The sequence below is a fragment of the Epinephelus lanceolatus genome, chromosome 24, assembly GCF_041903045.1.
Source record: "Epinephelus lanceolatus isolate andai-2023 chromosome 24, ASM4190304v1, whole genome shotgun sequence".
In the NCBI taxonomy this organism is placed as follows: Eukaryota; Metazoa; Chordata; class Actinopteri; order Perciformes; family Serranidae; genus Epinephelus; species Epinephelus lanceolatus.
Genome location: NC_135757.1, coordinates 16,157,374 through 16,180,352, shown reverse-complemented (window position 1 = coordinate 16,180,352; position 22,979 = coordinate 16,157,374). Strand labels below are relative to the sequence as shown.

General features: G+C 39.4%; 1 protein-coding gene across 1 annotated transcript in view; it reads right to left on the bottom strand.

Moving 5' to 3' along the window:
* The window catches only part of LOC117254994 (DNA-binding protein SATB2-like), a 34,106-nt gene extending 13,189 nt beyond the window's left edge, over window positions 1–20,917 (bottom strand). The window contains exons 1-5 of the mRNA XM_033623523.2: window positions 20,742–20,917; window positions 9,516–9,752; window positions 6,705–6,890; window positions 1,049–1,175; window positions 649–772 (exon numbers count right to left, since the gene is read on the bottom strand). Coding sequence (XP_033479414.1) covers window positions 649–772; window positions 1,049–1,175; window positions 6,705–6,890; window positions 9,516–9,708 — 630 coding nt within the window. The 5' untranslated portion in view covers window positions 9,709–9,752; window positions 20,742–20,917. The remainder of the gene's footprint in view (window positions 1–648; window positions 773–1,048; window positions 1,176–6,704; window positions 6,891–9,515; window positions 9,753–20,741) is intronic.
* Between the last annotated feature and the right edge of the window lie 2,062 nt (window positions 20,918–22,979).

The following is a 22,979-nucleotide window of genomic DNA, read 5'->3' as shown; positions in this document are numbered from 1 at the left end:
TCGGATTAAAAAAAGATTGTGGAAGATGCCAGGATGTGGAAGACCTGGAAAGGCTGACCAATCAGAGCAGACTTTTTTGTGCTAGTTTGTTTCAGGAGTGCTTTCTGAATGCTGTTGAGACCACAGCTGGAATTTTGCTCCCCTGCAGATTACACACAAGCATCTTTACAAACCTACACAGAGAACAGTAACCAGCAAGCTGATGGGTCGACCAAACAACCTGTGTGGAAATTTGGCTGTACAATTCACCTCAGTACTTCCATAAGTGATCATCTGGAAGAATGTAAGAAAATTAATTCCACCTCAAAGCACTTCATATCATTGCTCATCTCCCCGTTGTCCCATCCAAATTCTTTTACATTTGTTTCATGGATGTAGTGGAGTGTGTTGGTTTGTCAAATTGATATCCTGATTTCTTCTTTGTTTGCTCAAAGTGAGACTGCTTTCTATTGGACAAGCATGTTTGTCCAAGTATAAAACAAACACAAACGCAAACATCTCTGAACAACACCTTCTCTATTTTAGCCTAGAGAAGAATAATACCAGTTTGGGAAAAACATCATGACCATTTGATACTAAGGACTTATTATTAGCATGTATGAAGTGGAGCTTTTATTTACTGTAGCTGTGGTGCAATTAAAAACGTACCTGCGAGAGAGGACACTCCTTGGCCAGCGCGCTCTGGTTGGTCTCTCTGAGCAGCTCTTTGAGGGCATTCCTCACTGTGGCGTGGGTCCACTGCTCTGACGGCAGCTCCTCAAGCCGTGCAAAGCTGCACGTGTGAAATGCCTTTTTATTATACACTGAATGGAACTTGCATTCACTTAAACCAGATGCTGTCACATAGGTCAAATCAACCTGTGATAATCATTAAAATACTGTATATTTAGCTTTTTTCATCTCAAAACAGTTAACAGTTTTCACCATTGTTTGCTGCTCTTATTTTTTTTTGTCTTTTACTCCTTTAACATACATTATTTCACAATCTTGTATAATTTGAACCTAATAAATTTTAAATAAACCTAATAAACACCCATCACATGCTGACCTGTGCAGAAGGATCCGAAGCGTGACCATGTGGTAAACGTCCAGCAGCATGTCGGCCACTGTTGCCTCCGGAGCGTCTGTCAGGTAGTGGATGGGCATCGGCTTCCACCGACCCACTTTGATGATACCTGGAGGACACGAGCACACAAAGGACAACAAATACATAATTAAAGCATGTGTTCATTGTCTGTTTGAAAGTCTGGATTTAAAACAAGAATCTTCTCCCAGCTGTTTGAAATCTAGTTTTCATGTTCCTTTGTTTTTTATCAGTGTAAACCTAACCTGCTTGTGTTGTGTGTGTGTGTGTGTGTGTGTGTGTGTGTGTGAGACGTGGAGCATCATCCTGGGTTGAACATTCTCCTGGCCTTCCAACAACCGTGACTGGAAGTGCAAATCTAAACAGGCTTAATCGCGTTAGGATCTGCTAAATCAAACACAGACCCTGCCTGGCCTTGGCCTGCCAGCCTCAATCGAGTGTGTGTGTGTGTGTGTGTGTGTGTGTGTGGGTCTTCATTGCATGAGGATGGTGGTGATAGGGGCATAAGAACAAAGGCTGTTCTCTTGGGACTCCACAGTTGATTAATCAGAGGAGAAGAGTAAAATCAGCTCAACATTAAAGACTGCAGCAGGCTGTGAATGAGATGTTGATGCACTGAATAAACACTGTGAGGTCACTGTTCTCCTGTCTGACAGCACAGTATTTCCTCTCATAACTGGCAGTTATTACGTGGCCTGCAGCTGACTTTGCTTTAGACATGATGAATACTTTGACATGTCATCAGTGGGTTACTGATATGAATCTGCAGACCTGCTTTAACATTTTAAATCTCTTCCTGGCCCAAAAATATGTCAGATGACAGAACTAAAAGTGATGTTATCATTGCAGATAAATACTTTAGGATCAAACAGGTAAATCTCATTTTACCAATCAACCCACACTTATCTCTAGAGTCCAAACGATACACCGAAATAGCCAATATTACACAGCTGATTTTAGTTTATCACAAATATATCAGTATCTGCTGATATGATGGTCAAATGCCAGATAATACTACTCAAGTAATGTATGAAATTAAAGATACGTGTATTTTTTTCTCTCAGTTCAAACCACAACAAAAGATGGAGCAATGCATGATTGCAGTCAGTTTTCTGTTAGGATTCCTTCAGTGTTCATTGTTCAAGAGGTTTTTACCAGGAACTGAATTATCTGCAGAGGTCTCCAGGAAAAATGGACAAGGTGATTTAAACACTGAATAAAACAGTTTCACATGAAAAATCAGTGTTTCTTCAACACTGTTTGTCACGGCAGAGACTGGAGCAGAGCTGCTGCTAATGTTTGCTCAGCTTTTTTCTTCAGATCCTGATGTCAGATGACTAAAATCCTTCATTAGATTAAAATATATAGTTGAAAACAACAAAGTTTTAAAAATCATATTTTAAAAATGTGGCTCAAAATTGGATGATAAGTCAATTTACGACAGCTTCTGGCAGATAACCACAACCCTGACGTATACTCAAAAAGGATGACGCTACTGATAGGCAACAGCAACCAAATGACACGGACTGTGTCCTTGATTAAAGTTACAGATTTCTCTATTATTCGAAACATTTGCTCCCATTTTTCACAGGTTTAGACTTTTTGTTAATCACCCAAAGACTTTTTTCTCTTTAAATTTGGTCACAAATTTGCTAAAATCTGTATTAGTGAGCACCTTTTCCAAATTAATCCATCCATTTGACAGGTGTGGTATATCAAGATGCTGTGCATCAGCATCAGCTGGTCACAAAGGCAGTTCTGACATGCAGTTTTATCTTAAAAAAAGACATTCATTAGGATTTCACATGCTTAGCGCCACAGAAATTTAGTTTGGGTCAATAAAAAGCCCCTGTGTTTGTTGTCTGTAGCTTTGGACAATCCATATCATAACCCCACCGCCACTCTGTTCACAATGTTGGCATGAGCAAACCGCTCGCCCACACGATGCCATACACCCCGACTGCCATCTGCCCGACACAGTGTAAACTAGGATTCATCTGTGAAGGGCACACTTCTCCAGAGTGCCAGACACCATCGATGATGAGCATTTGCACACACAAGTTGGTTATGAGGACAAACTGCTGTCAGGTCAACACCCTGGTGAAGACAACAAGCAGATGAGCTTCCTTGAGACGGTGTCTGATGGATTGTGCAGAAACTCTTTGGTTGTGCAAACCAATTATTGCATCAGCTGTTCAGATGGCTGTTCTCAGATAATGCTGCTGAAGACGTGGCCTGCGGCTGTGAGACTGTGTAGTCATGTTGCTGTTTATTTAGCATCTTGATATGTCACACCTGTCTGTGGATGGATTATCTTGGAAAAGGAAAAGTGCTCACTAACACAGATTTTAACAAATTTGCGACCAGAATTTGAGAGGAATAAGTCTTTTATGTGCATAAAAAAGTCTGAGATCTTTAACTTAAATCTATGAAAAAAGGTGTTTTTAGATGTTTGATGTGGAGAAATTAGATTTTATATCTTTAAAAATGAATTAAAACAAAAGTTTTAAGAACATTGTGGCTGAGCATGAATAAAACAACTTCACTCTGCCTTGTACTGTGCAACCTGCCCTCGTGAGAGTTACAGACATGAGCAAGTAATGACTGAAACTATTGATAAACTTCAGATACTATAAAACTCTATTTTAAACTTCTTTAAAATCATTTGGTTGAGATATATTGTGTTGTTTGCCTCTTAAAAATAGGTTTGCGTTGTTTCCGGGAACCTCTTGTGGTTTACAAGCCTTAAAATACTGTAAACGCTTATTTCTAAGTGAGTAATATCAGTGAATGCTTTCCAAAACTTTCCCTTAGGTTAAATTTAGTTTGATTTCTTTGCTCAGCAATTCACCTAAGCCCATGTTAAATCCAGAGCAGTAACCATATACCCTAAATAAGAAATAGCCTCTTTTTAATTAGCCATAACGTGCAAGTTAATTAAAGAAAAAAACCCTGTGCCAGTTAAGAGTTTAAAAATACTCATCCAGCCAAAGTTATGCAAGATGCATTTCAATGGCAGAAGAAAATAGAAGAGACTCTGTATAATTTTGGTTGTGACCACACTGGGGGAAAAATGCATGACTCCAGCCAAAAATTATTTATTTGAAAAGAAAAGGCTTATTTCTCAGAACAAAACGTAGCCATGTGGGAGAGGCGAGGGGGGTCGCAGGGCGTCGGCCACTTGGTTAGAGTGCCCTGTGTTTACGGGACACACCAGGAATGTCAAACTGCCCCGCTCTGTGTCTGTGTGTGAGCTGTTGTTTTATGGTTGACTGGATGTTGTCTGCCTTCTTGTTTTGATCTCAGAATGATGAGAAAAAGTTTTGGTGCTGGTCTGAGGCGCGCAGATACAGATTTAGTGTTTGGTTTAACCTTTGTGCTGCCAGGTGGGCGAGGAGATAAAGTGTCAGAGAAAGCAGACAGATTTATCTTGAAAATACCTGCATGGAAAATACCTTCACTGTGATCGTCTAAACATCTCAGAACTCATTGTACCCATGTGGCAAACCCCACCCATCTGGACTCCAGCTATTAAACCGCCGCTGGAAATAATTAATTTCTCATCAATTACCACAGAAAGACTGCACCATGAGATGTTTCCCATTAACATGCAATAATGGAAAAGTTCTGATCCCTGCGTTTCCCAGATGTGACGTCAAGAGGCAGAGGCTGATGAAATTTTGTCAACAGATGAGGGTGAAAATATTTTTTAATTTGTAGGGTCAATAGTGATGATCTGCAGGAAAACAGCGACGTGACATCACTGACGCTTGGATTTGGGTTAACTGCTCGCCCTAGTCTGGGTGCCAAGAAATCCAAATTTTGTCAAAGCCGAGGAGGCCTGGGTGGAGCTGAGCAGAAGTGGGAACCACCCTGGCTGTCAATCAAGCTAATAAGCCTTCAAAGATGGCCTTAAAGTCGATATGAAATAGCATTTGAGAGTACTTAGCTTCAGTATCGTGACGTATTTATGAGTGAAACAGGAAAGGCAGGCGGGTAAAACACCGAGATTTGATTTGATCTTTGAAAACTTGGCGTGCCCTAACAAACATGGAGAATTACAGCCTGACGGGATAGCTGTATCTGTCAGGGAAAGATGAAGCTCATTGTAAGATCCATGTAGATACTGAGGTACTCCACTGTTAAAATGTCATGTGCGTGCTTGTAACCACGGGGTTTGAGGAAACAGAACATGAGGTTTGAGGTGGCGACCACCCAAAGATACACTGAAGCACCGTGCTGTTGCTAGCTAGCTTGTTCACACTACACGACAGAGGCTCGCCAATGCATGATGTTTCCAAGATATTTGGCATGCTAACAATCTGGATCTGTTGGGAAGCTTGTTGGTGAGCTACAGCAAATGACAGCACAAGACACACGTTGACATCAGAGACAAGTGGTGCTGCAGTGCTTTCCAATGTATGTGCGTATGTTTGTGAAGAAGGGAGAAAAACTGACAGAGAGAGGGAAGAGAAGGGGAACTATTGCACGCAATGTTTCTGCAAGTTATTAGCTTAATAACTAACAGAAAGGATGCTTTGTCACTTTGATATTTTTCTGGTAAGCACCCCCCAACCTGGGTTGCGTTTGGACCCACGCATCACGACATACTCATCAGGGATTCCTCCTGGTGAAAGATCTTGTAGTGTGTGACCCCGTCGCTGGTCAGTCACGTAGTGCGACGACTTCAAGACTCGAGGGATGGCTCTGCTGGGTGGTCACGGCTGAAACACCAATGCTCTGGCCTGAAGCACGCTGAAACTCCAGGGATTGTAACACCAAGTCCTAACTGACGAATCTGAATATGATTATGGGTGGATGTCATGATATCTATATATTGGTTAAAGTAAATGTCTGTGTAGCTGTTTATGTTTCGTTGTCTTGTTTCTGTTTTTATTTTGTATTATAATGTGATTTTTGTTTGTTACGTGCTACAGAACTGAGCCAGATCACTTTAACTTGAACACATTTAATGTTACTTGTATTCCTGTCCTGTATAATAATGAAAAGAAACATGTTCGCTAGCTGTTTTGATGTTTTAAAAATACATAATTGTCACATTTAAACTGTCAGACGGGGTTGTAGTTTGACTGATATTCATTGTCACAGGACGTCTGTCATTTCCAAATAGGATTTCTAGAATATGAGGTGAAATTATAGTGCGCGTCAACATAAGTACAGTGCATTCTTTTGCTGTATGGCTGAAACATGAGCCTTTATCGTGCAGGGATACGCTGTATTTAAACCTCTGAATCCAGAAGAAGGAATTTCTGGAAATACACAGTAAAAGATGCATAATTTTAGGACTGAAGCGTTCTGTTTTCTCAGATCAGATGACCCCTTCAGTCATGTGGGGTGTGGTGATCACAGGATGCCTTACACACAGTCTCATTTATGTGTGTGACAGAATTTGGCTGAGCTTTGGGGACAGTTCCCTCAGATGCAATGGTTAAAATCAGAAAAGCAGAGGAATCTCTGATCAACTTGACTAGTTAATCTGACATCTGATTATATCAATGATTCATATTAATATTTATCCACTTTTATTTAGTGAGAAAGTTATCAGAGGTGGTTTTGATATGAACATGCACCTGCACACACACACTCAGACTCTACTTACCACTTGCCTGTACAGCTGAGCTGTGTGAGTATCCCAGGGCGACCAGTGCCGTCTCCACCAGCTGCGTGAAGAGGACATCCTTATGAACCAACACAAATTCAGCGTGACGGTCGCCGTGCCCCTCATAGTCACCGGCTACGCCTACGTCTGCGTGCTCCACCACACAGTAGACTGGGATCATCAGACCTGGCAGAGAAAGAGTTATAGGAGGAGAGGGTTAAACCCTAATGAGACCAGCTTCTTGTGAATATGTGTAGTCTCTCCTCTTTCCAGGAAGTGGATGTTTTTACAGATCCATATTCTCCATACATTTGTTTCTGCTTTTTTTCTTTTTTTCTCCTCCAAACCAAACTTCGCACAGTTTTAGATAAACTGAAGACAGCGTTCCTAGGTGCAAAGTTCATGTGCCACAGAAAAACCCTCAAAGTTCAACATGGCTTCTGCTTTCAGATTTTCAGATTACTAATGTTGTTCCATCACTGAGTACACTTGCGTCATCATCGATGTGACATATACTTAATGACAAACAAATTTGGAGTTTTAGCACTCTAGCTTTTGGATTTGGGACACATTTGTTCCATGTTTACTAATATTTTTGGGCTGTCTTAGAACATAGGAATAACATGTATAAATTTTGAAAATGGGCGTAGTTCCTGTGTGAAAGGATTCCGACATTAACCAAAGCTGACAGCAACAAATTTCTTTCTGTTCGGTGACGTAGTGTGTCAGTGTAGCTGTATAGCAGCTTGGTGGTTTCATTGGAAGACTCTGGTTAAACTGGGCAGCTGCCAGTGTGAATATAAGTCAGTGTAATACTGTACAACTGTATTTGTGTTTGCACCACACATTAACAGCCACAAGGAATAAGACTTGTTTCCAGAACCACTCTTAAAGCGCTGCTGGACGGAACATCTATATCATTTAGCGATGCCATAACTCCAGCAGTGAAACCGATTCCTGTGCGTTGGTCTGGACGCGTTATTGGGCAAGTCCCGAGAGCTCCTCCTGGAACTATTCACACCCATCCAGTCCACTGCTCGGTCCCACAGGAACTGCTAATTAACAAGCTATCAATCCTCCTCCTGACGAGGCAGCGACACATCAGCTGGAGCCAAACCACAGCAGCACCAGGCACGCTATCCGCCAATAAGCCAGCCACTCAGTGGAAGGGTGGAGGGAGGCAACCCAGCCGAATATCTGTGTGTGTATGTGTGTGTGTGTGTGTACTTTTACAATGTTTGTGTGATGATGCATGATGATGTTTTCAACTGCATGAGAGAATAATGGGCATTTGTGCGTGAGTGTTTTCTGTGTTCGGTATTTTAGAATGTACATGCTGCCCTGCAATACCAACAGAGAAAGTGTGTGTGTGTGTGTGTGTGTGTGGCCAACCCACCCACAGACAATAGAAACCACCATCATTCACATGTCCTTAACAAACTTTACTTTGGTGCCCTGTGCTCACACTTTTAGCATCCTCAAGCTAACACTTCAGCATGTCACAACCACGCAGAAGAGGGCAAAATTGTTTATAGCTTTTGCAAACATATTAACCAGCAAAAATGAAAGTAAAAGCCAACCCTAGATACACTAGATTTTAAGAAAATCCTGAATAGTACATCTTTAATGTGAGGAACATAAAAACAAACAAACACATGAATATCATATAATTGAATTTAGATAATTATATGTTTTATTGTGATTAGAATGATTGGAATATTGAATTTGTGGGATAAGGAAATACTGTTGGTCCACTGATTTCAATTAAGATTATAAAAACCTTTGGATGATGTTGCATGTGATCAGTTTATGAATTGCTTACATACTGACCTTAGATGTTGTGGCCACTCAGACATTTACAACAGTGCTGAGGCTGTAGAAAACTGTGTTTATCTTGTTTAAGTTTATATGACAGCACGTCAGTTTCCTAACTGCATGGATTTCTTCTTTTTTGCATTTTTTTCTATTGTGCTTATAAACAATTGGCCACGTGCCTTTACTTTATGATCAAGTGGGACAGAAACAAATGAATGAAAAGCAGACTGAAGAGGCTTCTACGACAAAGTGTGAAAGGAAGGCCTTGACGCATTCAGGTTCCTCTCACACACTGGTGAAACCTACATTCAGCCTGTATCTCTGGTAGATTGCTTGTAATTGTGTTGTGCTAAATTCAGAACAGTGCTTTATTACTGTAAAACCACGTAAAAAGGGGAGACGTATTTAGAAGTGGCTGACACTCCTATTTTTACCATAATTCCTGAAGTGCTGTTAATGTATTTCCATGTCGATTTTACACACTTTTCAATGTAAGGCAATGTTTTTTGTGCACTTTTGCTAACTTTACCATTTCTTTTTCTAAGAGATGTGCACATTTCTTTTGCTCTCTTTACTACTGGTGTTTTTGCAGTACATGATAAGTTACTTGAAGCATGTGTAAGGTGAATGCAGTGCATTTTTTTAGGTGTTGAGCTAAAGTTTGTTTGATACTTACATTATTTTCTTCATGTACCATTGTGTGAGTTAGACCACCGACAATTGCACGTGTAATGTACTCATTAATATAGACAAACACATGCTGTTAGCAGCTTCACTTCAAATAGACTAATACTTCTAATACTAAAAGTATCTTGCATTTTAAGGGTAAGTGTAAGGGTAACGGTATGTTTAGCTGCCTGTTTTGCCGCAGCAGTCTCGCTCAGTACTGGACCAACTTCAGAAATGTATGTTCCCATTAGTAACTTAGACACAAAATCATAAGGTCGAAAAATACCTAACGTAACCTTCAAGTAAGCATGTGCGTTAACACCCCACCTCCTAATGGTCTCAGCGGCGTGCCGTTCTGTCTGATCCTTGGAGCTGCTGGCGTGCCGTTGACCTCCAGGCGGTTCGACTTGCACGGCGGGGGGCCACTAGAAGCGGGGCTCTCCCCTCTCTCCTCTGGGCTGGTGCTGTCTCGAAGGCTGGGGCTCTCCGTTCCCCCGCCTGCACCTCCACGCTGCTCCATGCCCCTGAGAACTGCAGCAGGAGCACCCAGCACAGAGTGTGAAGCTGGGAGGAAACACAAGAAAGAAGAAATACATCAAGCTATGGACACTTTTGATGTGAAAACAATCATATGTCATATTTCAAAAGCTTTGGCTTCACTCCACAGTTATGTTTTTGATGTCACATCCTCATTAAAGCATGGATATGATCGTTTGACTGAGCCTACATAAAAGGAAACAGTGCCTTGTATATCACTGAAAACAGATGATCATATTTTTTAAGGTTTTCGTTAGAAAGGATGATGACTATGCAGTTATTTTATCAGTGACTCTCTCCCAACAGAAAACCAAAGCAGGCTGAAATGGTCCTCGTGCACCTACACACTGTATATCAAGTATATCATCTTTCATATTCTGCCAGTGTTGACAGTGGAGAGTCATTACAGACTGTTTCATCAACAAGTGGTCGTTTTGTTCAGTTCCTCCCCGGGCAAAACAGCGAACACATTTCTTTGTTATTCATATACAAGAGAGGCAGCAACGACCACAACAGACACGGAGTCAGAGGCATCTGGGACAAATCACAGGTCAACAAGTGGCATTCACTCAGACTAAATACAGACGAGTATATTATTCTCTGTTCAGACACTTTGAAGTAAACGACATGTTATAATGAAAGACAACTATGACAATGCAGCCTGTATACTTCTGGTAAGGATACAACCATAAAGCACACATAGAATTGGGTGCTACAATTTTTATTTTTCTTCTTTTTTTAAACATATAGGTGGTGTTAACATCATTTTTAGCAAGTTGCCTCTATATTTACTATGTAAGTTAAAGCTATAGTGCGTAACTTCTACAGGTCCGTAAATGTCCGTTTCACCCAAGCCACTACTAGAGGAGATGACACAATGCTGATTAAGCCGATTGGCTCCTCTAACATCTCGCGGTATTTTTCAATATATATCATTTTTAGTATGCATGTCGACCGGCGGCATTCCCGCGCTGGCACACAGGAAATGCTTCCTCACAACAAGAAGGGAGGGGGAGGAAGAGCGGAGGGGTAGAGCGCAGGTAGAAAGAGAAAGCAACATGGTGGAGAAGTGGCCGAGACACAGTTCAGAAGTGGATCCTACCACAAAGGCAAGTGTTACTCTGTGTACGGTGTGTTGCAACTGGCGAGTGTTACTCTGTGTACATGGAAGTGCCGCTGGCTTATTAGTTGTAATAACGCATTATCCGCTGGGAGGCGACAGAAGTTACGCACTATAGCTTTAAATCCTGTATATATTATTGTAGTTTTAAGAGTCTTTTTCTTTCATGAACATGTTTATCTATGTGGCTTCAATATATACAGCAATGAAATAATCTGGAGCGACCATGATGACTTAAGGTGAGTAGATTACCTTGAAGTACAATAGATATGAATTAAACCTTGTGTTTTCTGCTGTATAAGATGACATGACAGGATATGACAAAGGACATGACAGTGTGACATGTTGAAGAAAAAAAAAAAGGTCAATTTGCAGTGTTGTACCGACGTAGTGCCTTTATTTTGAAAGAGACCGTATGCAAACGTTAAATTTCCTGTGAAAACGGACAATGCATGTAACAGGCAGAACTCGACATGGCGTCCCAGAACATCAACAACCAACACACCCAGGGTACCTTGCACATCATATGTGGGCGTGGCAAGTCCTTGACCAAACGTCAATATGTGACGAGGTCGGGGTAAAGCAGCGTTCATACGGTCAGGGTTTCCGAGGTCCTGACCATTAACTCGGGGGAAAAGTGCTTTGAACGTGGTCGGAGCGGAATTTTCGCTTGGAACGTCGTGCGGAAGTGTAGCAACCTGAGGACCCCGAGTTGACGTGGCATGACATTACAGCAATGGCGGCCCCCTTCGCAACCGGCAAGTCAAATATTTTTTCTTAGGTAAAAAAAATGCATCTCAAAGACGTCTTCAACCAAATTATCCACTGCTACACTTAATTTGAACATTCCATACGCAGAATTAGTAACATTGCCAACACCATACATTAGCAAAACGTCTTTGACCTCTTCATTTAGCCAAAAAGGTTAACAACATCAGCCCAGCTCCACTGGGCTAGAGTTAAGATAGCCTTGTACAGCTGTGGTTGTTTATGTCCAACGTCCGACTTTTTCCGGAAGTAGGGGCTTTTCTGGGCTTTTCACGCCAGGTCCTCGGAAACCTCCGAGCCCTCAGAACGCAGCCTAAGAATGTGTTGGACTTATTACACCTGGCATTCTGACACATAGATGTATAAAGAGAACTGGATACAGTGTTGGTCGCAGGACCCTTTTCCTGTGAAAGTTGCATGAGGCCGAAAAGTTCAACTCAGCGGGCATAAAGTTCCAGACTTCCGAAATGTAATCAGACTGAATGGATCTTTCTTGGGGTCTGTCTGGACACAAGGCACAAGGATTTTGTTTTCCCTTGTGTCCAGTGTTTATGCTAAGTCAAACACCTCCTGGCTTCATATTTAACACATGGATATGAGAGTGGTACTTATCTTCTCTTGAGTCTTTGCAAGAGAGCAAATAAATACATTTCCCATTAACTATTTCTCTCAAAGGTGATGTTGTTACATGAGATCACTTGGCTTACAACGCAAGAAGACACAAAGACACATCAAGATATGGATTTATAGATGCTTAAATGTAAAAAAATATACCTAATCAGTTTCTTATTCTACACACAGCACACATATATTGTAATCTGTTAAAGCTCATAAGCCCAATACTTAAAAAGTGAACACTATCAACTCAAATGTTATCTCAGGTCTCCATGTGATATTAAAACGAAGAAAAAGGTATCTATGCATCAGTTCACTGTCTAATTTAAAAACATTTAATAGTCAGCAAAGCCTCAGAACATGTCAGCATACCCAAACCTGCAGCATCATGCCTAGCTACACAATCTCTGCACAGTGTCTTTAGGAGAGCTGCCTGCTCTCTCTGCTTTGTGTTTTTCCTCACACTGTGTGGTTTTCCACTGGTATGACTGTAAAGCCAGCAGCGACACATGAATCTGAACCCGAAAGCGACACATGATTATAATAAAATGCACATGCAAAATTAATAGCTGCTGTTAAAAAAGCCCGTCCAACACAAACAAGACAAAAAAAATAAAATTAAAATCACACAGTATGGAGCTCAAGCGCCCTCCCCCAGAACACCCATTGCAATCTGTTTCTCTTTACTGCATTTAGCTGAGGCATTATGTGATTGAAATAAATGCATTTCAAAATGTGCTCCAGACTCATTGATTCATTAAAATCAACTGGTATCTGGTATCTGTGTCTGATATATCTGTCATAATTTTTCAGACAACCTCTTAAAAACTCACGAGTTGACAGATTTTGAGTTCATATATTCTCTTTATCTCTTTTTCTCAATGTGTCTGTACATATCCCAAGTAATGGGATATGTACGAATGAATCATGAGCCAGTTATTCTTGCAAGACCCATGTATTTTAGAAGGCCGTGAAAGGCTGGAAGTGGTCCAGAGCAGTCCAGATAGGAGAAAGACTGGAGTGGTGGCTGGGTCATAAAACACAGGACTTTCACCACGAGACCAGTGTTTGGAACTGTGTGAACTCTGAGTTAAGGTACATCGTCAGCATGTTTCTTTTCCCTAAACCTAAGAAGAGTAACTTTACCTGCCCATACCTCACCTCCATAACTTTGTTAATTATGTACCTTAACATTAAGGACCTAACGTCATTTGTGGTGCACTGAGTTGTCATACAAAACGTTGTTTGAGGATAGGTTGCTCATTTGCACAGGGGGTTGGGATGTGTTCGGCCTAGCTTAGCACAAACACTGGGAGCATGAGGAAGCTGCTAGTGATGTTAGATTTGTGAATGAATTGTTTGTTTTGAACAGCTCTTGAAGAGAAACAAGTTAACTTGATTCACAAGTGGAAGTGAGTCCAAAATCCTGCAACTGTATCCAGTTGTGCATAAGAGCCAGGTTATCTTCCAAAAGCTGCTGCTCAAGACGCTCTATTAGCGTATTTTAAATTCAGCGTGCACCCCCTGAGCCAAGGAACAAGTCGTTCATGACCTCACACCCCTTGAGCTGAAGCACGAGTGAGAGCCGCTGCTCAGCGACAGACTCTGGTTTCAGTGGCATAAAACACACCCACTGAACCAAAAGAACAATTTCCAATTCTGACTCAAAAGACAAATATACAGCTTTAATTTTTAGGAGTAAATGGATTGTAAGGAACGAAACATTTACTGGGAGCAAGCCCTCTCAAGTTTAGGGAGACTCATGGGTACCCATAGAACCCATTTTCATTCAGATATATTGAGGTGAGATTTCAAGGGACCCCTTTGAAAATGGCCATGTCAGTTGTTCCTTTGCGAAAATTTAGCCTAAACTTAAAGCATTATTTAACCCCCTTTCCCAACAAGGTAAAACAACATGGTTGGTACCAATGGATGCCTTAGGGTGTCTAGTTTAATACACTACCTTTGTTTAAAAAATGAGCATGCCTCAGCTTCTTAAGGAGTATTATATGCCTCTAATTATTTCCACCAAGCAGGGCTGGAGGGGGAGCCTGCAATTGTGTCAGGGTGGCCAGGGCCCCCTGCCTGCCCCTCCTTGGGGGCACCACAGGAGTACCCTGACCCAGTTACTTCCTCTTCCATCTCCTTCCACACCACACCGTAAATCAGATAAAGAAAGATGAGAAGAACAAGGAAGCCAGTAGACAACACGTGTGCTGTACATGCTGTCACTTAAAAGGTTTTGACAAAGAAATGTCACGTATTGCTCACATCAAGAACATATTGATGAACACCTACTACTGAAAAGAAATGCCATCACTTGAATTAAGAGCTTACTGTTTTCCTCACTCTTCATGGTTCACTGTGCTACACCAGCAGTGTTAAGGCAGAAATTCACCTCTGACCTGGTTTGCTCACTGACAACAATCAAATTCAAAACATTCCTTCAGACATGGCGGCTTTACAGACACCACGTCTAATGCTTTGCAACAATATACAATTAAAAGCAGTCTTTATTACGAAAAGACCACCACTGTTGATCCTGCTGCTGATCCCTGTCCCTCTGGGTGCAGCTGTCCCTCCCACGCTGCCTCTGCTAATTTACCCATCAATTCTATTATCATAAATCACATTTAATGATCGCTAAGCATTCTCCAGGCCACCAAAACCAAAAAACATCTGAATATTACCCCCCTAGGAAATCTGTTTTCCCCTGGTGGGATTCATTTTCACTCCAGGGAGTTAAATAATTAAGGGCTTTATTTCAATCTCAGTAATTTTCTCAAATGGACACACACCTAACAATGACACAATGTCAATTAAAATACACTTTTTCATAATTATTTTAACACGACACAGGTTACTGTATCACATCACAAGCAACCGAAACAGGAATGCAAGCAAAGCATATGAATTTTAGACTGCACGTCAACTTTTAAAACATAAGCTGCTCTCTCTCCTCCAGTTTGTGCTTGGCCTGCTTTTAATAAACACATTTTTCAAATATTTGAGGCAATTGATGATAATCAGCCCCCTTCCCGTCTTCATATTTTCTCCTCTAACCAGTTTAAGTCATTAATGAGTAGACATAAAATGCGGAGGAGAAAAAAGATGGTTGTGGTGTTTGAAAGAAACTCACAGAGCACAGAGAATGTACAGTCAGTGAAACCAGGCACACAAACAGCACATACTGTAAGAGAACAACATGGTGTGACTTCACTTTGTGAGGCTCTTCAGTATTGGGACAGTTTGTCTTTCTGTTGCAGCACATTGGGTTTCGAGCTTTACCATTTTTAACTTTATATAATGTGTTTACTTTCCTCATTTCAGCACAGTACAGCAGCACAATTATACTAAACATATAGACAAAGAAAGCAAGGAGTTTTTAGGGCCAAAAATGCACACAAAAATGTTGCATCTCATGTATAAACTTTTTAAAATCACTTAGCACAATAATTAATATAAAACAAGTGCACTGGCGTGGCGCAAAATTTGGCCATAAATTAATAACAGTTTGTCCAACATCATCAAACTTGGTGAATATTTTTATTTCAAGCTGTTGAGGCACGTCCCAAAAATGTTTTTGCACTCAAATGAATGAGTGTCTGTCCCATTGTCTTTAATGCAGGTGTTGTAAACTGTCAAGGTCTTGATCCTTCGCAGCTTTCAACCATTAAACATCAAGTGTGCGATTTAGGGGGATAAACTGGCAGAAAATGAATACAATATAATACTACAAGAGTATTTTCTTAGTGTATGATCACCTGAGAGTAAGAATCCTCGTGTTTGAGCCATTTATATCTACATAGGGAGTGGGTCTTTGTTTATGGAGATTGCCATGTTTCATCGCCATGTAGAAAAACACTGATTTGTAACATGAAACTGCTTCATTCAGTGTTTTTACCAGTTTAAGTTATCAGGTCTGTTTGCTCTGGAGAGGAGGAGACCTTGGTGAATAATTCAGCTTACGGTAAAAACCTCCTGGATGATCTGGATCATTAAGTTATCACATAAAAAGGTGAGCACACATTGGCATGTGTAGCTAAGCTACTTGTCTCTACATGCCAAACAGCGTCAAAGAAACACTGATTTATAAACATGAAACTGCTTTATTCTGTGTTTTTACTGCTTTTAATCACGGGGTCCGTTTGCTTTGGAGACGAAGAGACCTTTGCAGATAATTTGTCTCACAGTTAAAAACCCCTGAACAAAAAACACGGAAAAAATTCTAACTAGGAGAAGTTTCAGCTGGTTGTAATCCACAATTCTCACCACTAGATGACACTAAATCCCCTGAAGTCTTACACACTGTTCCTTTAATGGTCCATGTTGGCTTAAACCTTGAAATTGCTGCTTGTGGCTGTATCCCCACAAGAGGTATCCGAGTGGTATTATTGTTGGCGCCGCTGTCACAAAAACAACCAGATTACTTCCGTTTTTGTCAGAGCCTAGCAACTACTAGTTTCCACAGTTACTTTGGAAAAAATCACACTGACACTTTTTGGTAACTGGGGATAACAGCCGATAGCTACTGGGCAAATAAAGTGCTATCTTCTTCCTGTTTTGGTTACACAATGGTTGACACATTTCCTTTATGCCGTAAATGGCGTCTTTATTTTTTATAGGAGATCATACCTAATGGCTTTTTTACTTGACTTTTAGCAACCAATATAAATGCTGGTTGTGTCATTATTCATACAGGGTTACACTGTGCAAACAAAATTTACGTCACGATGAGTTAAAGTAAAAAAACTTGTCTATTTCCACTTTAATGTTTCGTTCCAGTACGTCTACAACTTCATCAAGGCAAGTCTGTACAAATATAATACATATCCTTCTCTTAAACATACTGAGGCTTGTGTGTCATAAAGGGCTTAGTAAATGCACTTGTGCACACTGTATGGTTGCGTCTTTTGACTTCAAGTTGAATTGATTTGTTATTTTATAATTAATAATCTGTCTTTTATCCTTATTCTGTTTAATTTCAACATCATACATTAACTTTACACTTCCATTTGCGCCTTATGTATCAAAGTTAAAAATGTATTTTCTATTAGATTCAAATTATTTTCATGCCAAACTGAAAATAGTAATTTACTAGGCTAATATAAATACCTTTATGTGATTAATACAGTAAAAAAAAAAAAAAAGGGGTAAGACCTTGTTACACTTGAAAAGTGTCTTTCACTTGCGCGTTCACACACATAAAACCACTTCAAGCGACACATTCAGAGGGTGTATAGCCAAGAGACCACACACTCCCAGCACACACTTTACTAGCACACATGGAGGCCAAATGTACAGTCACACTCGGTAGCCTCTGACTGTCAAATAATGGAGAAACACACAGAAAACCTCCGCTGGCTGCAAAAATACTGTAGTAGATTAATTTAGGCAGGGTCCAATTTAAAGGGTCTCCTGAGTGTCTTTAAAAGAGCTTCAAGGGCCTTTAACAGCATTTAAGGTGTTCACTGTAATCAAATTAACTGTGAATTCTCTAAGTAGGGATACTAAAGTGGAGTCTGGTGACACCTAAGAGCCCTTGAGAGGGTTCACAGGGTCCTTGAGTAGGTTGCACTTACAGTAGGACTGGCTGAATTTTACTATAGTTTAGTTCAGTGGAAATTATTAGAGTCTGGTGACACATACTGTAAGTGTGTGGGCAGGATCCAAATGACCCTGAAAGGGTTCCAGGGGCCCTTGAGGAGTTTCCAGTGGCTTTTAAGGGGGCTCAAGGGGTCATTGAGAGGATTCAAGGACACCACCCAAGCATGCATACACACAAGAGGTCAAATCTGTGTGTCTTTGTTTTGTCTGCCTCATGTGCGAAAAAAAGCGAGGGTTTTTATGAGGAGGAAAAATCATTCATCACATTTTGTAGATCTTAAGGGTACACACTCAGTGAATTCTGGTGACTAACGCTGGACGTAAACATAACTTTGGTTTGTTTACAAGAAAACTGCACAGTGCACCTTCAAAACTGCTCAATCAGCCTCTTCTGACACCGTAAAAATTCCAAACACTTGTGCTAAATTGCTTCGATTACGAGCTGATGAACTCTTAACAGGTGAATATTCTCATAATATGCTTACTGTTATTACTGACAACAAATAGCACTTATTTCTACTGCATTTGGGTCAAATGTTGAGTTTCATCACGCTTATTCAGGCTTTAAATATTTAGGCACATTTAGGTTTGGTTCAGATGCTCTACATTTAGTAATTATAAATTCACATTTTACACTGTGACAGGGAACTATCTTTTATTTAAGTCAATTTTTAGACTTTCCTTTTTGTTCTTACTGCTTGTGTGCATTAAAAGAAGCACATTTCAGTCACCTACATAGGAGACTGTGAGAACTGTATTCGTCATTATTACCATTATTTTTATAGTTAACAGGCTACAACAATATTACAACAGTATATATTCAAAAGTGTAAAACAGTATAAAATATTCAAAATGTTTCAAAATTCAAAATTGTATTATCTTTATTATGAAATGGTGTCATTGCTGACGCAGCTAGTTTAGTTTCAACAGATTTCTTGGGCTCGCATGAATACACGCATCCCATTCAAATACTACTCAAATAATAATTTGTTCATTGTTTATTACGCATTATTAGAAACCATACACATACTGTGACTACTGACTAAAACTTCAGGACATAGTGGTAAATTCGGCATATATTTAAAAGTTATAACTTACTTAATTGTCGTTAAGTCTGAACTTTTAGTGCTGCTGAGGTCCCTACTGTCCTCCGCTCCGCACGACAGCATGACGGACATTAGCAGCTGTAGGAGTAGAAGCTTCTCACCTGACGTGTCACAGCAGGACAAACACAGCTGCTGCTAATAAAATTAAGCTAATAATGGCTCCGTTTGATTCAGGTGTGCCAAATGAACCGCTATTGAAAAATATATGGCAGCGAGTGCTGACAAAACGGCGCTGACAAAACAGTGTCCTATTGTTAAGGCTCAGTGGCACACTAAATAAGACTGTGTAACGTTAGCTAGCTGTGTTAGTCATTATTAACAGCTAATTGTATTAGCTGCAGCTGTGTTTAATCAGTTACACCTCTGTGGAAAGGGTCAGCTAAACTAAAGGATATTAATAAAATACTTGCCTGGTTGTGTGCCAGCCTGAACAATCACTTATTATATATTTTAAATAAGGCTTTATTAATTACTATGAATTTTGAACAGAGTTTGGTGTGTGGTGTGGAGCTAGGACAACAAACCTTTAAGCTAACAGCTAATTGAAGCTGGAATTAATCAAGTCAGTTTTTGTCAACTTTAAAACAACTTTTCAACTATTAAATTATGACCAGTGACACTTAATTAAGAATTAGGACACGTCTTTTTGTTCTTAATGCCATTGTATATAGTTATTAAATGTGTTTTTGAATTAAATACACAAATATTAGCCGTAGCAAATCATTTAAATTGACTGTAAAAGTATTTTGCTTCAACTCCAAAACATTAAGGCAATAAAAATTATATTTTATTCTATTTTTACCTTATATCAGCTCTTCCTATTTAAAACTTTTTTGTATTTTCTACATCCTAGGTTGTATACAGTACCATATTGAGTAATTTCTTTGCAAACATTTCCATTTTCCTCCGTGACAACATGAACAACATTTCCACCGCATATTTTAAACACTAATTGGAAAATGTCATTAATTTCAAATTATTAGTGATTCCTTGTGCCAATCCAAGTGCTGTGTAAAGAGGAGGTTAAAATTAAGCTTTCACCATGCATTGAAAAAATGTTTTACAGCTATATTCCAAAGTGGTAATCAAGTTATGTGAAAACCACACAAATTTTTGGTATTTTTATTAAAGCAAAACACTGTAAGATTTGCAATGTAAAGGCTGTGAAAGGAGGAGGAAGTGTCAATACATAAATATTAGAAAAACTGAATTTTGTAAGGAATTATCTACATTTCCAATATTTATTTTAGAGTAAAATTTGACAAAAATAAATCAAAACTATCCAAAGCCAACCTGTAACATCAATTTACCATCTACATCAAGTGTGAGTGTATCAAATATTGGATAATGCAACAACTTGTGAGGCATTTTCACAATCGTTAACGGGATTTTCAACAAGAAAACACATTTTGTTTCAGTAATGTCCCATAAAAAGTGACAGTGCCATTTTTCTACAATTTCTTTTTTTTTGGTCAGAAAGTGTGTTAGTTGCATTTGGTTGTATTTTCCTTACTTTACTGTCATAAAACCAACCTGTTTAAGGTCAACTGTAACTTTACAGTGTTAAAAGTATGACATTTACTTCCATACAAATATACTGTATATGCAACTTGACATTAAATTTGTCCTACATTGTCAAAATTATTTCATGTATCAGTCTATACTCCCATGAAACTTCTCTACATCATTTTAACTATTTGAAAAGGACATTTCATCACAGTTAGTTTAGTTTTCTATCTGTAGTTTTCAGTCAGTTGTGAGGTAAAAAACTTTTTAAGTTTTCAGTAAACGCTTACTCACTTTTTAAGAAGTCACCGTGCTCTCTGGGAAATAAACTCCATCCATTGGTGAAAACGAGTGAATCCAGCCTGAGAGAATGTGAATGTTCCCCAACGTTTCCCCTTGGTAACAAAAACAGCGCACCGGGAGAAGGAGCAAGGAGATATAAAGACAAGGAGTGATGAGGACAGACTGCTGCTGCCTGCTGAGTAAAGAGCAGTAAAATGACACATGTAGAGGGAGCAAGGGAGTGAGGGAGGAGGGGAGGAAGGGAGGGAGGAGATGGGGTTTGGGAGGGAAACTGACTGACATGCATAAAAATGAAAAGAAAATGTCACATTTATTACTGTCTTATAAAATAATCTGTACCATTAAAGCTCTCCAGCAGAAAACATAGTGTCAAATCAATAGAAATATGAAAAACACGGGCAAAAAAAGAGCTACGTCTTTAGTCTAGAAAGGCGTGAATGACTAATGTGATCACAGATTTAGAAAGGATAATTTATTTCCCAGATGTCATGATAGTAGAGAACAGGAGGAGGAGAAGAAGAGGGGAAAAGGAGATTTATGTCAGAAGTTAATCACGCTAACAATGTCACAATTCTTAAATAGACAGTGAAGAGATACACACGGAATTTAAAAGTTACAAATGATCAGGATGGATTATAGAGGAGCTGATTGTCTGCCCCCTACTGGTAGGAAAGAACTCAAACTACAGGACTGAAAGGACAAAAATATGCTGTGGGAAATGTTTTGACCTGAGCTGGACATTCAAGGCAAACCTATCATTTCTTGTAAATCCATCCTCCTTCACTACAGTTTGTTACTTTGGCTGAAACTCTAACATCCACCCTTTCAGCCTATATGATGAGTCTGAGGCCACCACTGACTTTTAGAGCTTCAGTATACAAGATTATAGCCTCATATTCTTGCATGTACATATTTTTCTCTCTTTATTCTTTTGTATTTTGCTTTCCTTATCTATTATTTGCAGTTTTGCTTGCTTTTACTGCGCTCATTTAGGCACCCCGTATAAATTAGTCCGGTCAGTTTTATTTATGTCGCCCAAGACCACAAATTTGCCTCAGGGGAGCTTTGCAATCTGTAGATAAAGACAAATAATGGCTGAATGAATTGATTAATAAAATGTATTAATAACAGCATTTTTGTTTGAAGCTGTTTTAGTTACAGAGATGACTTCATTATTCATAAATGGTCAGCAAAAAAAAAGTAAGTTAGTGAAGTTTTTAGCAAAAGATTTATGCCCACACTTGGAATATTCACTTAAAGCCTAATTTTTATTTTATTTTATTTTATTTTATTTCTTTTACAATTCTGAATTCAATCTAACTTAATCTCATATTTCTAAATTCTGACTTTTACCCTTAAAGTTCTCAGACTAAGCTCACTTTAATCCTCAAGTTTGGTTTGATTCTAACCGCAAACAGCACTTCTAAAAACTATAGTGAGCTTTCATTTTAATTCAGAAATTGAACATATTTTTATAGTGTTTTTTTTTTCATATTTTAATTATCATTTTCTTGTGTTCCATTATGTTTCTTAATTTTTGCAGTGCTTGTTTTTATTTTATTTTTTCTTGTTACGTTGATTTTATTCACTGATACACCAAAGCAAATGTCTTGTATATGAAAATCTATTTGGCAATAAACCCAAATTTTATTTTGATCTGATTCTAAAAGACGCTTTTATGATCGTAATGCTGCATTAAAGACTTTTGATTGTTTTCACGAGCAGACACATGGAGTAAAAGTTATTTTAAAACTCTTTTAAAAGCAAGACAAAAGTCTGTAGTACTCTGAGAATGTATCCCACATATTCCCACCATCCAACACTTAAGTGTGTATAAGTGTGTCTGTCCAAACAGCAGAGCTGGTGGTCAGCTTTCCTTGATTTATTTTAGATGGTAGAATAGTCACCTATCATTACTACTCCGCCTGTCTGCCTTCCTGTTGCTCCTCCTCTGTGGTTTGTGAGTGTACGTGTGTGTATATGTGTATGTGTGTGTGCATGCATGCAAACTGCCAACACTTGTCTGTCCTTCATCATCCTAAGTATCTTTGACAGCTCACCACAAGTTGCTCAACATGAACAAGAAGTGTGTGTGTGAGACGGTATGCGTGGCAATTAAAGAGTGCTTTCACAAGGCTCCAATGAAAACAAGCCAGCTCTTATTACCTGTAACAGCAAATATTTATGTTCTGCGTGTGTTTATGGTGTAAAACCACCATGCAGAGCTTC